The sequence below is a fragment of the Carya illinoinensis genome, chromosome 11 (genome assembly GCF_018687715.1).
Source record: "Carya illinoinensis cultivar Pawnee chromosome 11, C.illinoinensisPawnee_v1, whole genome shotgun sequence".
Taxonomy (NCBI): domain Eukaryota; kingdom Viridiplantae; phylum Streptophyta; class Magnoliopsida; order Fagales; family Juglandaceae; genus Carya; species Carya illinoinensis.
Genome location: NC_056762.1, coordinates 20,519,723 through 20,532,965, shown reverse-complemented (window position 1 = coordinate 20,532,965; position 13,243 = coordinate 20,519,723). Strand labels below are relative to the sequence as shown.

The window sequence follows — 13,243 nt, the reverse complement described above, 5'->3', positions numbered from 1 at the left end:
TAGTTGGAGCCATTTACCACATTCTACTTTTCTTTCATTTGCTTTGTAATTTGCTATATTTAGGAGCTTTTTAGGTACCCTTCCCCATTTTGGTATTGGTTTATCTTAATGATAAGGAAAAATCTAATTTTAAGCATTCTAATAGAGTTTTGAGAAAAAAAGAGAGAATGAGCAAAAAGCTCATGTGTATGTTATTTGTTGTATATTCAATACAAAAGAGTATGTCTATATATAGTAGTTTACAATCACGTGAGAATGAGGGAATCAAAGAGCTTTGGTAAGCAGGTTAGCCAACTGGGAGTTGATGGAGCATAGGCAGTAGAGATTATTATTCCTTCTTGTATTTTGTCATGAATTAGATGACAATCTAATTCAATATTTTAGTATGTTCATGGAAGATGGGGTTGGTTGCAATGTGTAAGGCAGCATGATTATCGCAGTACAAGGTAGCAGGCTCTAAGTGTGGAACTTTGAGATGAGCATGGAGATACTTCAACCATACAATTTCATAAGAGGCAGCTGCCATTGATCAGTATTTAACTTTGACAGAGCTTCTAGAAACACACAATAACCAGTGGTGGATCTTCTGGTATGAGGGCAAGAAGCCCAGTCTGAATCACAATAAGCAGTGAGGTGATAAGTGGAGGAAGAAGGAAAAAACAAACCTTGAACTGGAGATTTTTTGACGTATTTCAACACCTTATATGTTGCTTGTAAGTGAGGAAGTTGAGGGGCTGCCATGAATTGATTGAGCAAGTGAGTAGAATAATTCAGGTTAGGTCAAGTAATTAGAAGTTCGCTAATAAGTTTTCTATACAAGGTTGGATCCTATATAAGTGTTCATTCATCTTTCAGGAGTTTAAGGTTAGAATCCATTGTAGTGGAGCTTGGTTTACAACCAAGCAAACCAGAATCATGTAAAATATCTAATGCGTATTTACGCTAGCAGACTTGAATACCAGTAGGATTACGAGCTACTTCCAGACCCAGAAAATACTTGAGTGACCCAACATCTTTCATCTTGAATTTAGTATCCAAAAATTGTTTAAGGTCTAAAACATGATGAGAATCATTAGAAGCCACTACTATATCAACATGTACAAGTAAGGCACTAAAAGAGAGGCCATATTGCTTTGTGATTAGACTATAATCAGCTCTTGATTGAATGAAACCAAAGCTAATTAAGGACAATGATAATTTGGCATACCATTGCTAAGAAGCCTATTTAAGGCCATATAAACTTCTCTTTGGTTTGCAGACTTTGTTTTTCCCTTTAGTCAAGTAACTAGGAGGAATTTTCATGTAGACCTCATCTTTTAATTCACCATGTAAGAAGGCATTGTTAACGTCAAATTGGTAGAGAATCCAGCCTTTGATAGCAGCGAGGGCCAAAAGTGTTTTGACAATGACAAGCTTGGCAACCGGGAAAAATGGTTCATGGAAGTCCAGCCCCTCTTGTTGTGTATATCCTTTGGCAACCAATCATGCCTTGTGTCTTTCGATTATGCCGTTTGAGTTGTACTTAATTCGGTAGACCCATTTTGAACTAATAGCTACTTTTCCTAGAGGAAGATCAACAACTTTGCGCCACTCATAAAATTCTAAAGTTGCAATTTCACTATCTATAGCTTTGCGCCACTCATAAAATTGTACTGCTTGTTTATAGAAGCTTGGCTTAGATTCTTTAAGGATGGAAATGGAAAAAACAGCATATTGAGGAGATAATTTTGCATGAGATAGAACATATGATAACGGGTAAAGATGAGCATTATGTGAAGTACCTTTTTCTTTGGAGCTAGATAGTAAAGGAGGAGACCCAACAGCTTGTTGAGAGTAGTAATCCTGTAGACGAACTAGAGGTTTCTTGGGTCGATCAGATTTTCGAGGAGCTGGAGGATGAGTTGTTGAAGTGATGGGTGGTGAGTAGGAGGGTGGAGGTGTGTTGGAGGGATTGATAAAGGAGATGATGATTCAAAATCTAGTGTAGATTTAATGTCTAAGTCAAGTGGTGGAATAGAAGTGGAAGAGGAAGAGTGGGAGTAATAATGTCTACCTTGAATGGAAAAGTTTATTCATAAAATATTACATCACGAGAGATGAAGACAAATTTATTGTCTAAGTCCAATAGTTTATATCCTTTCAGTCCAAAGGGATATCCTAGGAGGATGCATTTTCTTGCACGAGAATCAAATTTGTGACGATTATGTGTCAATGTAGAAGCATAGTGTAGGCATCCAAAAATTCTTAAGTAATTGTAGGTGGGTGTGGTCCGAAAAAAGAGTTGATATGGTGATTGGTTTTGAAGGTTGGGGGAGGGGATTCTATTTATAAAATAGGTGGTAGTCATAACACATTCATTCCAATAGGAAATGGATATTCCTAATTGAAATCTTAATGCTCGAGCCACATTCAATATGTGTTGGTGTTTGCGTTCTACAATCTCATTTTGTTGGGGACTTTCAACTTTCTTTGGTGTATGATACCTTTTTCCATATAGAAATTAGTCATTGCAAATCAATACCATTTTCTGAACAGATGGTTTTAATTTTGGTTCGAAATTGAGTTTCTACAAGAGAGTGAAAAGATTGAAAGAATGGTCTAGTTTGTGATTTGTTATGCACTAGATAAAGTCATATGGATCTTGTGAAGTTATCAACAATTGTAAGAAAATATTTAACACCATCATATGCAATATGAGAAGAAGGTCCCCATATGTCACAATGAATGATATCAAATAGATTTTGTGCTCGAGTTTGACTAAATGGAAATGGAAGTCTATGATGTTTAGATAAATGACAAGTATTGCAAGGAGAAATTTTATTCATAAACTTGTGAGTTGATAACTATTTTTGTAACAATAAGAGTTGAGAATCAGAGAGATGTCCCTTCTACAATGCCATACTCTATAAAGCAGCAGGTGTGGCAGCAAAGGCTATAGGAGGTACTACTATCAACTTAAAATGGTACAAGCCATTGTGAGCCTCACCCTTCCCAATTGTGCTGTAAGAGGAAAGATCCTGCACAAAACATTCATTAGTAAAGAAAATGAAACAACAATTAATGTCTTGAATTAGTTTTCTTACTGAAATGAGATTAAAATTAAAGGAGAGAATGCAGAGAACATTCTTGAGGGTAACAAAAAAAGTAAGCTATGCCTTGATGTGTAACTTTGGCTTGGTTATCATTTGGCAATTTAACATGGAAAAAAACCTTGGTAGGTTCTGAGGTTTAAAGGGAGGTACAAAAGATCATATGATCTGTTGCACCTGTGTCTATTATCCATGTAATTTTTGAAGATTTGCTATTAAAAATTGAGAGACAAAATGAAATACCAGCCATAGTAGAAGAGGATGGTTGGGGATTTGTGGTAGGACTGTGCACTTGGTTAGTAGAAGGTGATGAGTTTTGAGGTTGCAGCAAAGTTATAAGATGATGATATTGTTCTTTAATTGGAACAATTGTTGAGTCATCAATGAGCTACTCTTGGTCAGGTAGACTAATTTGTTAGCAAGAGAGTCATTGCCTTTACAGCGATTGAAAAGCTTATGACCTGGAGGATAACCATGAAGCTTGTAACACCTGTCTACAGTATGCCTAGCAAGATTACAATGAGTGCAGATAGGTCCTTTTAAATTGGAGTTAGCTTTGAAACATTTCTCTAAAGATTGGTCAGGAATTTTGCAATGAGTACAAAAGGTCTATCCCTTTGTTGAAAACCAAAATGTTTGGAGGGTTCTCGGGTATTGGAGAAATTGAACTTGGTTGCAAAGGCAAGAGAATCAATGTTGGTGGTGGGGTTGGAAATCTATTTGCATTTTTCTTCTTATTGAACAAGTGCATAAACCTTACTCAGACTTGGTGGTGGTTTAATCAAAATGACTTGGGCTTTAATGTTGTTGAAAGAATCATGAAGTCCCATGAGAAACTTCATCATCCAGCCACGTTGCTGGTATTCTAGAACAGTTTTCATGGCACCATAGGTGCAAGAAGGTATAATTTAAAAATTCACAAGTTCATTGAGTAAACCTTTCAGTTTTGAAAAATATAGGCTAACAGAATCATCTCCTTGAGAAAGCGAGTGAATGGATTGTTTCAACTCATAAATCCGAGGTCCATTATTTTGTGCAAATTGTTGCTCTAACTCAAGCCAAAGGGCTTGAACAGTTTCAACATACACAAAGCTATTTTTTATTTCTATGGACATAGCATTTTGTAGCCAAGTTACAATCATGCCACTGCATTCAAGCCATGGTTCTAACAAGGTATTGGAATCAATAGATTCAAAATTGGTTCCATCGATGAAACCTAGCTTTTTCTTGATGCGAAGGGATCTTCAAATTGTACGAGCCCAAGAATGATAGTTATCGACAGTTAGGAGGATGATTTGTGAGCAAGGTTATAGGACCATCATTAGGATTGAAAGGATCTTTTGGAGTTTTGTTGATGGTAACCATTACAACTTTGGTACCATAACAGAGTTTTGAGAAAAATAGAGAGAATGAGCAAAAAACTTGTGTATGTTATTTGTTATATATTTAGTACAACAGAGAATGCCTATATATAGTAGTTTACAATCACGTGAGAATGAGGGAATCAAATTCTAATAGATTGGTAAAAATATCCTCACAGAATTACACATCATCTATTTGGATTTATTCTAGAAGATTCTCTATTTTATAAATTATGGTGAAGAAATATTGATGAGTTGTAATGACCCGTGGCACTATCATCTGAATTGTGTTGCTTTATTGGCAAACGATGTATAGATTTTAACAGATTTTGCGTACCAATACATGCACACATCCACCGTGATTGGTCAAAAAATATGACTTCAATGAATATTATGTCAATTTGAATTTAAAAAAATCTAGTTACAAGCACAACTGCGCACTAATATGTACACCAATCTAATTTGATTGGTCAAAATGTAGATTTTATTAAAAATATTATTAATTTAAAATTTGAATATAAATGAATCAATATTGATACACAAATTAGTACATGACTTTGCTCGTGCGTAGAAAACTCTTGAATTTTGAATCTAAGAAAACCACATTAGTATACAGATCGATATGTGCACTTGTATGTAGCGCAACTCACATGATAATGAATTATAATTTGCTTTAAAGAAAACCCATGTATCAATGCAGAAGCGATAAGGTTTCAATTAACATGGTGGATACTAACTAACAAAAAAAATTATAACTGATCAGCAAGAAAAATATATGATTTTCAAGTTAGGATATCCGAATTCAAATATTCAAACAATCCAAAGATGCAGAATTTCCCAAAAAATCTTGAAGCAAAAACCTAACCAGGAACAATAATCTATCATGGACAACGGATGTGTTTTCTGGTGGGTGGTGATAGAGGGTGGTGAGAGAGTGGCATTTGGACCGTTTGGTGGTGATATGGGAGAGGCGTGGTTTTGGGGCGGTGAGACTGGCTGAGCTCTTGAGTCTGTGTGCGTGGGTGTGTCTGTTTGTCTGTGTTGCCTTCCATGCCTAGTTTGGGAGAGAGATATGCTACTGAATATAGCTTGTAAATGAGGGAGACCACATCGTGGAGGGGATAAAAGGGGTGAATGGCATCTACAGCAATAGCTCTTATTAGTTAGAAGCAACAGGGTCAGTGTCCGCGTGTAAACCTTGTAAGATAATTTTGTCAGTATAAAATATATAGGAGAAGTTCTATATATATATATATATAGCTATATTATAATTAAGGTTTATAATATAGCCTTTAAGGGGATACAATGTCAAGCATTTAAGTTAAGAACTATGGTTCACTAGGTTCCACCATACACAATAGAAAGAGAAAGTACAACAGAACGAATAATATGACGATTTAAAAACATATGGAATGTTACATAGTAGTACAGCAACATGATCTATTTCATTTAAGAATTATAGTAAATTAGCTAGCAATACAAGGCAGAAGAGGCTAAAATCACCCATTTCTGCATCACCAACAATTATCTCATGATAAAACCCTAAATACAAAATTGCAATGATAATGCACTAGTAAAAATAAACAAGATATCCAAACGAATGAATTAATTAGTTCTCACTTCTTTATGACTTGATACTAATTAGCCTCACAACAGGGTTGGATACTTTGCATCAAGGAAATCCCTGAGAGTCCTAGCAGCTTTTTGACTACCCATTAGTTCAGCTAACCTATCTACCGGAAGAAGAGCAAGATCAGCCAAGCTATTACATCCATCCATTATAGCCCTGTAATTTGAATCACTCACACCAGGTAGTCGTCTTAGAAACTCAATAGCAGACGTGTTATAGTTTTCAGCTCTGCAACGATAGTTGTAATGTACCATCAAATTTATATCCAGCATAGAAACCGAAAAGAGACATCCAAATTCATCAATTGAGCAATTTAACTAAATCAATTCACTCCATTGCAAGGCCTGTGAAGTGGGTAAGTTTGGGGGCTTCTATAACCCAGTCAGGTGGTTTTGATCTTTTGGATAAGGAAGAGTTACGATAAAAGGAAAATTTAAATCTTTTCTAAAATTCCCCAGGTGGAGAAAGATCAGACAACTCCTCCAAATTGATCAGGGAATGCTTGACCACTTGCAACAAACATCTGTCTCCTCTGCAAAAGATGGGGAGATCGTCGGTGAAGCAAAGGTGGGAAATTTAATCTTTCTTACACCTGGAATGAAACTAAAATTGCCCTTCCTGAATTTTGGCATCCAGCAAACCCAAGAAAGTCTCCATGACCAGGACAAAAATATAAGGGGAAAGATAAGGTTCATCTATTAAGTAGAACTCAGGAATAAAAGGTCCTCAATCACAACACACACCATCAAGCCTCATGCAACCATGTGCTCTGTTAAACACACATCACAAAATTACCTCATCTTTATGCTTATTTGCTCAAGGACCGATGAAAAATTTGAAGAGTTGGCACAGCCATGGAAACCAATGGGTAATTTCATTTGAGTGCCGGGCCAGCCATGAAAACAAAAAGTTCTAGATTCACCAATTTGGCCCAGCTAACAATGGTTACCCCTAAATGTTTCACCCCATACCCTCTAGGTGCATCAGATTGAACAAAATGAATTTTTCTATTTTCTTTTATCAGTAAACACAATTTGCAGTGAAAACCAATCTTAAATAGTGAAATTTACCTCACATCATCTTCCACAATACCATCCTCAGAAGGAACACCAACTCGAATTGCTTTCGTCTCATCAGGTTCATCTTGATTAGCCTTGAGTGAAGCAAATATCTCAGCAGTGGCATGCATACTGCGAGACCAGATAATGCGCAAGCGTGGAAAATGGAGTACAAGCAATGACAGCTTAGATATAATACTATTTGGGGTAACATCATCACTGATATCACTTGCAGACTGCAAAAACAAAATCCAAAAGATCAAACCAGAAGAGTAGAAGCCTAACCTATGGCTTTCTGTACATAAACGTAATTTAATTACCTGGAACGAAAAACTTTTATCTTGTGAAAACTCAATCAAGAGGACAGGTATTCTATAATAACGGGCCATTGTCTCTACTTGGTGGTAAAGGCGGCCTGATGTGAAACTCATAAAAAGGTCTTGGATACTCTTCCTCTCCACACATATTAAGGGTGAGAGAATATAATCTCCAACTTCCAAGGTTACTGGTATTATGTGCATGCCCCTCTGATGGAGAACATTTGGAAGGCTACTCATAAACTCTCTCATGTCCACTATTACCTGAAAGAATGATAAAAATCTTAAATATATATTTCCAGAGAGGAGATCAGAGGAAACCGAAAATGGCACACCTGCATCTCTTTTTCAATCTCCTTTCTTCCACCTGCCTTTCTTGTTATTGAGTTTTGTGAGCTTGAGGCTGGTGGTTCTACAGAAGAATTTAATCCTAGGCAGCGCCCATCCTGACTCAAACCCAGGTCACAACCCCAACATAAAGATATGTAAGAACTTAATTTCAATTGCGAACATAAAATGATCCCAAGAAATAAACTGATTTTTTTTTCATAAAATAGAAAAAAAAATACAGACGCAATAGTGCATAATCTATTTCACAAATAAGGACTAAAGACATGCTTAAACTAAAAGAAAGATATGAAATCAGGTTTTGCATGTTAAAAGGTGAGAGGTCGTCTATGCAGTAGCATTTTCTGGAGAAAAACGTTTTCAGGTCATTAAAAGAACATCCAGATTAAAACACCAGGGATTCATAATGGAGATATTACAAAAGATTCTTTCTTCAAAGAAAGAACAAGTTCACATTAGCAAATGATGAATTTGATCTAATTTCCAGCAAGATCAACACCAAGACCAGTACCAAGATATTGTATAGATATCTGCCAAGTAACATATATGGCCATGACAATGAGTCTCCAAGACATCCTGTGTGTCAAAATTGATACAGGACTCCAAATGTCATACCTGATCAACTGGAATCATCATCATTGATTTCTGCCTGATCAGAGATTCAAAAGCTCCATTCTCCCTGCGTATACTAGCCTCAAACTTTCGCACTTCGGTGGAATCTTCATAGAAGAGAAAGTAAACTTTCAACTTTTTTGATGGGGTCTCAGCTTTGTAAACTTCAATTTCTCTGACAAAAGTCATGTCTGGATGGTAAACAATAACTACAGAGGGCTTCAAAATGTCAAGTATAGGCTGATCGCTTTCTAGGGCATAAAAATGCACTGGTGGCAAGTTCTTAGCACTTCCAGAACCTGTATAATTAGACTCTTGATTATGCTTTTGAAGTATTGGTTTGTCTACAGAGGCACCTTGACTTGTGGCCTCACAAAAACCACCTGCAACCAACAAATTGATTTCATCTTTTGTGCCGTGATTTCCTGAATCTGATGTTTCAACAATATCATTTCTAGCCACCTTCTTATTGCGATTATTATCTTTACCCCCAGGACTTGGAACATTAGCTGTGCCTTTCTTATTCCTTACTTTTCCTTTCACTTTTTCATGTTGTCTACTGCCATTATGAAGTTGGGGATCCTCTCCAACAACATGGTCCATTTTAGCTTGCTTTCTTATTTCTGATGCAGCAGCCAAAAGTGCATCATGTTCCTGCTTGTTTATACTGCTAGCTTCTGCATTCTGTGCAGGTGTTATAGGGACCACTCCATCAAGAATCCCAAAACCTTTGGGATCCTTTGGTTTTTTTTTGTAACGTGCGTGTAGGTCACGCAGCTCTACTTTGCTCAGCAAGTATTTCTCCCATTCTTCATGCATGACCTACACCAGGAAACATATCATTGAACAGTTTTTTTTTAGTATATCATTGAACAGTTATGTGTTATACGTCCATCATTATCAGTTGACATGGAAAAGGGGTAAAAATAATGTCCCCACAATTCCATACCCAGTTACTTTTCAAATTAGTTTTAGAAGAACCCAAAAATATAGTAAGAAAAATAATTAAAAACTCTACTTACATACTGATGGTCAAATATGTATGCACATAGCATATTTTTTCAACAGTTACGGAAATAGCTTTTGGTAGAAGTTCTAATGAGCAGAATGCAAGCCCATCAAAACCAACACATGCCATTGGATTTAAGGGGAAAAGTCATGGATTTCAATTATGTAACGACCCAAGGAAGCCCAAGCCACATTTGGGCCCATACTCCAAAAGAATAGTCAATGATTCAAATGGCTGTAACGCCCTAATGGAAGACCCAAACCACATACTCTAAAAAGACTAGTCAATGATACAATTGGAGCCCGGAACCTTATAAAGGGCAAGAACTTCTCATTCCTGAGGAATGTGGGATCCCATTCACTACCTACTTTTATCCTTATCATATGGGATATCACATTGGTGCGTGTTGGAATATCATTACAAGGAGCATAAACTTCTCTCTCCCAAACAATATGGGATCCCATTCAACAGCTTTCAATGCTCACTCAATAGAGGGTATCACAAATTAATAACCAATTACTCGAATAAGGTTGCAACTCATTCATATAATTTCTAAGTAGTCAAAAAAATTTTTTTTTTTTAACTGAATGCAATCAGGCTATCTCTGCGAGCATTTTGTTTTGAACCTTTCGTCAGGCAGCAATGAATAATGACTTCATCACCCATTCTCATCATCAGGTTAAAAGAGCTTAACAGCTATGTAAATCTGTGATCAGCTACAAGTGCAATGAAGTATTAATGAGCTAATGAAACAAGGAGCTTATATCTTTGCTTTATGATCAAGTTAAACCCTTGCAAATTCGCATTTTGATGCTAATAGCTTGGTTAGCCTTCATATGGGGGTGCTAAGCAATTGGCTAGACTAAAGAAAAGTATATTCCAACTAAACAAATAAACAAATAAATAAAATTACCAAGTATGGGACACAGAGAATATACTACAGCTAAGAAATATAAGGAAATCTGAAAAATAAGAACAGGGTATGGGAAAGAACCTTTTGTGGATTATTCAAGATGCATTCTTCAAGCTGCATGCATGAGCATTCATCTTTGCATGCCACTAGAACAATACCACTATCATTCTCTTCATCTTCAACCATAAACTCTTCTCTTGACAAAGCCTGCTTTTGTCTTTCTTCCTCTATCTCTTCAAGAATCTCCTGCAATAAAATAGCGATGCCTGAATTCAGAGTGAACTTCCAAATCTAATAACTCCATAGTTTTTGGACCAATAATCATCCAACTGAAAAAATAGGAAAAACTACCACCACAAATAAGATATGAAACATAAGGCTGAACGCAACTTATCTTTCTTTCATAATAAGGTTAGGAAACCAATCAGCTCTGCACCTATGAGAAAAAAGTAACCAACAGACTGCAAAGAAAATGGAAACTCACTCACTCACACGTAACACCTTCCACTTTGGCGCCGTCTCCAATACTTCCTCCAAAACTAATGCACTACTTGTACTTGATGATGATGCACCACCAACTGCGCATTAATTTAAGCAAAAGAAATTAAAAAAATAAAAAACAAAAAAAGGCTCCCAAAGGCTCAGCAGTGTACCCCTTGGTCCCCTTCCCTTTATTTTAATACCCCTTGAATTTTTCAGTGTTGGATGACAGAATTCAAAATGAGAGCTAGAATGAAGCAGAAAAATACACAAAAATGTCAGGTCAAAGCAGAAAAAGAACAAAATAATAAACACTCACTCACCTTCTTCCTCAATCTTGTCATCCCCCTTCGATTTCCTCTTTTTGCCTGCCACACTCTTACCCTGCCCACTCACTAGTTTCACACCATCCGACCTCACAAAACGATAAACCCGTTTCTTCGCATACTCAAATATCTTATAGCTTGACTCTGCAAATATCCAAACTGACCGAAAACTCTCAGACACCCTCAGCGTATCCAAATACTTCAAATAAGTCACTGCATCATACCTACCCAAGAAATCTCAAAAAGTCAGTCACCAAAACCATTTGATCAGAACAATTTTTACATCAAAGAGAGAAAAAAGTTATTAAAACAACAGCTACCCAGCAATCACCTCAATATGCTTCAATAACATCTACATCACAGAAGAATTAGAAAGAAATATCACTTCAACCTAGCTTTTCAAAACTTTTTTTTTATCGTACTCCAACCTAGTTTTTCCGAACTAAAGATACCAAACTCATAAAACACGCTTAAATTCACAAACAACATCAAATAATTTGACCAATATTATTTAAATTACCCTAGCAAACTACTTTCAAAGAATTACATCAGCCAAACTAAAGACAACTCTAACCCATCTTACAAGTAGGACATTTCAAATCAAAATGTCTAGTTAGACTTTATGTGATATGAAATCCTTGTTCAAGCTAAAAGCAACAAGACTGAGTGGTGGATAGGATTTATCAGGGGCCAGTTTCATAAGTAGCGACACTGGAGATTCCCAACCTTATTACGTTATTATCTCCCACAGCCTTCCAGAAGCGAAAGTAAACCAGAAAGAAGAAGCCCAGGAAAATAAAAGGGAGAAAGAAGAAAAGGAAAGAAAACTGCGGCCGAGGTACCTGACGAGATAATCCAAGAGCTTCCTCAAAGTCTTCAGGTCCGAAACAAGCTGCTTCGTCTTTTTCCCCAAGGTATGCCAAATGGGGTCCAACTGGCGCCTCACGATCTCATCAAAGGACTTGAACAGGCCGTTCTCTACCGTGAGATCCTCAACGTCGACCTTGTTGGTCTTTCTCATCTCCTTCAGGCACGCGTCCATGACCTCCAAGACTGCTCTCTGAATCCCAACCATGCACCTGCTCATCGGAACCCTAACGTCGATCACAGCCGGCGGGTCCCGCTCGAGCTCGTCGGAGACGTGGACGTGGAACCTGGGCCAGAGGTGGAGCTTCCTCACGTAGAGGCACTTCATGGTGCGCTCGGCCTTAGCGAAGCCGGAGACCATGGCTTGGGGACGGTCGGAGAAGGCAAAGACGGAGAGGTCGGGGTTGAGGGAGCGGAGAAGGCGGACAATGAAGGCCTCAGTGGAGGTCTCGGAGAGGGAGTGGACTGTGAGGATGAGGAGTCCGGCAATGAGGGTAGGGGAGAGGCGGCGGGAGAGGAGGTCAACGACGAGGATGCGGGGGGTGACGAAGAAGACGGAGTTGGAGGCATAGAGAGAGAGGCGGTGGGTAGCAGGGAAGTCAGCGGAGATCTCCGATACAGTAATCTTGTGGCCAGTGAGGTGGTGGAGGATGAGAGATTTGAGGCGGGGATTGGAGGGGGAGAGGAGGAGAAGAGTACCGCGGGAAGAAGAGTGGAGAAGGACCATGGAGGATATGAGCTTAGAGAGGTAGAGCCCCGAGGAGAGGACCACGAGTCCGCCATTTGGGTCTTCTAGGAGGTCCCCGATTATCTGCTCGTGGAATCGGACCATTCGTACCGGTGGTTCCAACGACGATGGCTTTGGGGCTGGCGGGAACCAGAGGAAGAGCATGCCGAGGGATTGGTTTGGGCTTTAATATGCATTCCAGTCAACGGCTTTAAAACGACGGCGTTTTTCTATTGAGACACCTTCTGTTACACTCCCGTCTTTGTAAATAAAAGTACGATCACACCGTGCATGGCACGTATTTCGAAAATAAATAAATAAAAATAATAGTACGTGATAAATGAGAAGGTAAAAAAAGAATTTAAACAAATTTAAAAGAGGTTACAAATTTACAAAAATTAAACAAAACACAATAAAAAGTTAACAAAAAAAACATTGAGTTTGATAGAAATCATTAATAAAAGAGGAAAATGATATATAATTAACTCAAAATAAACATTAATAAA

The 13,243-nt window shown here is 37.8% G+C and overlaps 1 protein-coding gene across 3 annotated transcripts; it reads right to left on the bottom strand.

Moving 5' to 3' along the window:
- Window positions 1-2,783: 2,783 nt before the first annotated feature.
- Window positions 2,784-12,911, bottom strand: LOC122281642 (DNA repair endonuclease UVH1). Of its 3 annotated transcripts, none has more exons than XM_043093338.1 (9): window positions 11,986-12,910; window positions 11,141-11,367; window positions 10,830-10,915; window positions 10,419-10,583; window positions 8,419-9,237; window positions 7,791-7,901; window positions 7,459-7,719; window positions 7,151-7,374; window positions 2,784-3,017 (listed from the first exon to the last, which is right to left on the bottom strand). In XM_043093338.1, the coding sequence occupies exons 1-9, from the start codon at window positions 12,900-12,902 to the stop codon at window positions 2,951-2,953; spliced, it is 2,877 nt and encodes a 958-aa protein (XP_042949272.1). In that variant the 5' UTR covers window positions 12,903-12,910; the 3' UTR covers window positions 2,784-2,950. The 3 variants fall into 3 exon arrangements, with proteins under 3 accessions (XP_042949272.1, XP_042949270.1, XP_042949271.1); XM_043093336.1 differs by lacking the exon at window positions 2,784-3,017 and adding an exon at window positions 5,822-6,308; XM_043093337.1 differs by lacking the exon at window positions 2,784-3,017 and adding an exon at window positions 6,330-6,612 and having other exon boundaries at window positions 11,986-12,911.
- Window positions 12,912-13,243: the final 332 nt, after the last annotated feature.